This window comes from Chaetura pelagica, unplaced genomic scaffold (assembly GCF_000747805.2).
Source record: "Chaetura pelagica isolate M959 unplaced genomic scaffold, ChaPel_1.0 scaffold103, whole genome shotgun sequence".
NCBI classification, from domain to species: Eukaryota; Metazoa; Chordata; class Aves; order Apodiformes; family Apodidae; genus Chaetura; species Chaetura pelagica.
In genome coordinates, this window is record NW_009953004.1 from 3,962,714 (window position 1) to 3,965,424 (window position 2,711).

At 47.6% G+C, this 2,711-nt stretch overlaps 1 protein-coding gene across 1 annotated transcript in view; it reads left to right on the plus strand.

Annotated features, from left to right (window-relative positions):
• Positions 1 to 753: 753 nt before the first annotated feature.
• VSIG4 (V-set and immunoglobulin domain containing 4) overlaps positions 754 to 2,711 on the plus strand; it is a 6,135-nt gene continuing 4,177 nt past the window's right edge. The window contains exon 1 of the mRNA XM_009996637.1: positions 754 to 802. Coding sequence (XP_009994939.1) covers positions 754 to 802 — 49 coding nt within the window. The remainder of the gene's footprint in view (positions 803 to 2,711) is intronic.

The window sequence follows — 2,711 nt, forward strand, 5'->3', positions numbered from 1 at the left end:
GCCCAAGAGCATTGCATCTCAACTAAGAGGAAGTCAAGTAGAAACTCCAAGAGGCCATCATGGATGAGTAAGCAACTCCTAGAAAAGCTCAAACTTAAGAAAGAAGCTAAAAGGGGGTGGAAGCTAGGGCAGGTATCTTGGAAGGATTACAGAGAGGTAGTCTGAGCAGCTAGGGATCAGGTTAGGAGAACCAAATCCCTGCTAGAATTAAAACTCACCAGGGATGTTAATAAGAAAAGCTTCTTTAGGTATGTTGGGGAGAAAAGGACATCCAAGGAGAGTGTAGGCCCTCTCCTGAAGGAAACGGGTGAGGTACCAACATAGGATATTGAGAAGGCTGAGGTCCTCAATGAGTTCTTTGCTTCAGTCTTCTCTGGCAAGTGCTCCAACATCAACACAATGGCCACAGAAGATGAAGCAGGGACTGGGAGAAGGAAGTACCCCCCACCATAGGTGTAGAGCAGGTTCATGACAGTCTAAAGAACCTGAAGGTGCCTAAATCTATGGGACCTGATGGGATTCACCCACGGGTCCTGAAGCAGCTGGCAGATGCAGTTGCTAAGCCTCTGGTCCATCATATTTGAGAGGTCCTGGCAGTCTGGTCAGGTTCCTGCAGATTGGAAAAAAGGGATCATAGGCCCTATTTTTAAAAAGGGGAAAAAGGAAAACCCAGGGAACTACAGGCCGGTCAGTCTCACCTCTGTGCCTGGCCAGGTCATGGAGCAGATCCTCCTGGAAAGTCTGCTACGGCACATGGAAAACAAAGAGGTGATTGATGACTGCCAATATGGCCTCACTAAGGGCAAGTCATGCCTGACCAATCTGCTGGCCTTCTACAACAAGGCTACAGGTGGCAGAGCAACTGACATCATCTACATGGATCGGTGCAAGGTGTTTGACACTGTCCCATGTGACATCCTGGTCTCCAAACTGACAAGACGTGGATTTGACAGATGGAGCACTCGGTGGATAAGAGATTGGCTGGAAGGCCACACCCAGAGAGTTGTGGTCAATGGTTCAGTGTCCAAATGGAGGCAGGTGACAAATGGTGTTCCTCAGGGTCAGTACTGGGACCAGTGCTGTTTAACATCTTTGTTGGAGACATGGACACTGGGACTGAGTGTCTCCTCATGAAGTTTGCTGACAACACCAACTGTGTGGTGTGGTTGGCACCCCAGAGGGAAGGGATCCATCCAGAGGGACCTTGACGGGCTGGAGAGGTGGCCAGTGCCAACCTCATGAAGTTCAACAAGGCCAAGTGCAGGGTCCTGCCCCTGGTTCGGCACAACCCCAGGCACCAATCCAGGCTGGGGGGAGAAGGGCTGAAGAGCAGCCCTGAGGAGAAGGACCTGGGGGTGGGAGGAGATGAGAAGCTGGACATGAGCTGCCAGTGAGTGCTGGAGTCCAGAGGGGCAATTGTGTCCTGGGCTGCATCACAATTAGTGTGGCCAGCAGAGCCATGGAGGGGATTCTGCCCTTCTGCTCTGGTGAGGCCCCACCTGGAGAACTGTGTACAGTTCTGGAGCCCCCAGCACAGGAGAGACATGGAGCTGTTGGAGAGGGTCCTGCTATGAAGACAGGCTGGGAGAGTTGGGGTGTTCAGTCTGGAGAAGAGAAGGCTCCAGGGAGACCTTAGAGCACCTTCCAGTGCCTGAAGGGGCTCCAGGAAAGCTGGGGAGGGGCTTTTCATCAGAGAAGACAGTGATAGGACAAGGGGTAATAATCACATCCTTATCGAGATAATAAATATTCATGTGGCCATGATATATATTAATTTTATTCCCAGAATAAGCATTGCTTATGCTAATTATTTCCTCGAAATCATTTACAATCTTCTCCACCTCATTCCACACGCTCCGTGCCATCTGGTGGTCGTGGGCCGGGCCTTCGGGGTGAAGGCTCAAGATCTTCCTCGCAGTGAACTTTTAACTAAAAGAAGCTTAGCTGTGTTGGTAACCTCAAGTCCTGCTGCAGCTGGACTCTGCTTAGCCAAGGAGAACCTCTGCACCATCAATAAGAGACTCCTACTCCCCTTATCTAAGGCATGCAGCTCATCTCTGCCTTCTGGTGTCCACTCAAACGCCTTAGCCCTTATTTACCCAAGTCAATGTCTTAGTCTTAATGATTTTCTACTTTGGTAAGTTCCTTTTTTCTCTCTAGGCAAATAATTGTTTTCCTGCTTCCAAAGTAAACTCCAGGGAAATGCAGGTGTTCTTAATTGAATTAATCAGCTCAACCAAGCAGGTAATTTGGTGTGTGACAAAGGAGGATCAATCTGATTCAGAGGGGGATGGTCAAACCAGGTGCCTGAAGCTTGTGGAAATAATTTGCTTTCAGTATTTGCAAACCTGAATTCCCTACCCCTTAAGTAAGATACAACGATATAGAGTATTTCAGTTAGAGGGACTTACAAGGATCCTCTGTCTCGCACTGGTAAAGATTTAGGGTGTTTCATGAATCTTAATTTTAAGCACCCTGGTGAGTTTCACAGAAAAGCTGGTAAGAACATGGATAGTGAAGACATTAGTTGTTCAGCTCCTTAAAAGAACTATCTCAAACCTTTTTGTATGTAATGTTTGTTAAAACTTACTGTTTAGAAAGTAATGCAGGAAGGAAAAGAGGAAGTGCTTAGGAATGAAAAGAAACAAAGGAAACATTTTTTTTAAAAGTGGAATTAAAAAACAGAAGGGGAAAAAAGCATACTCAGCAGG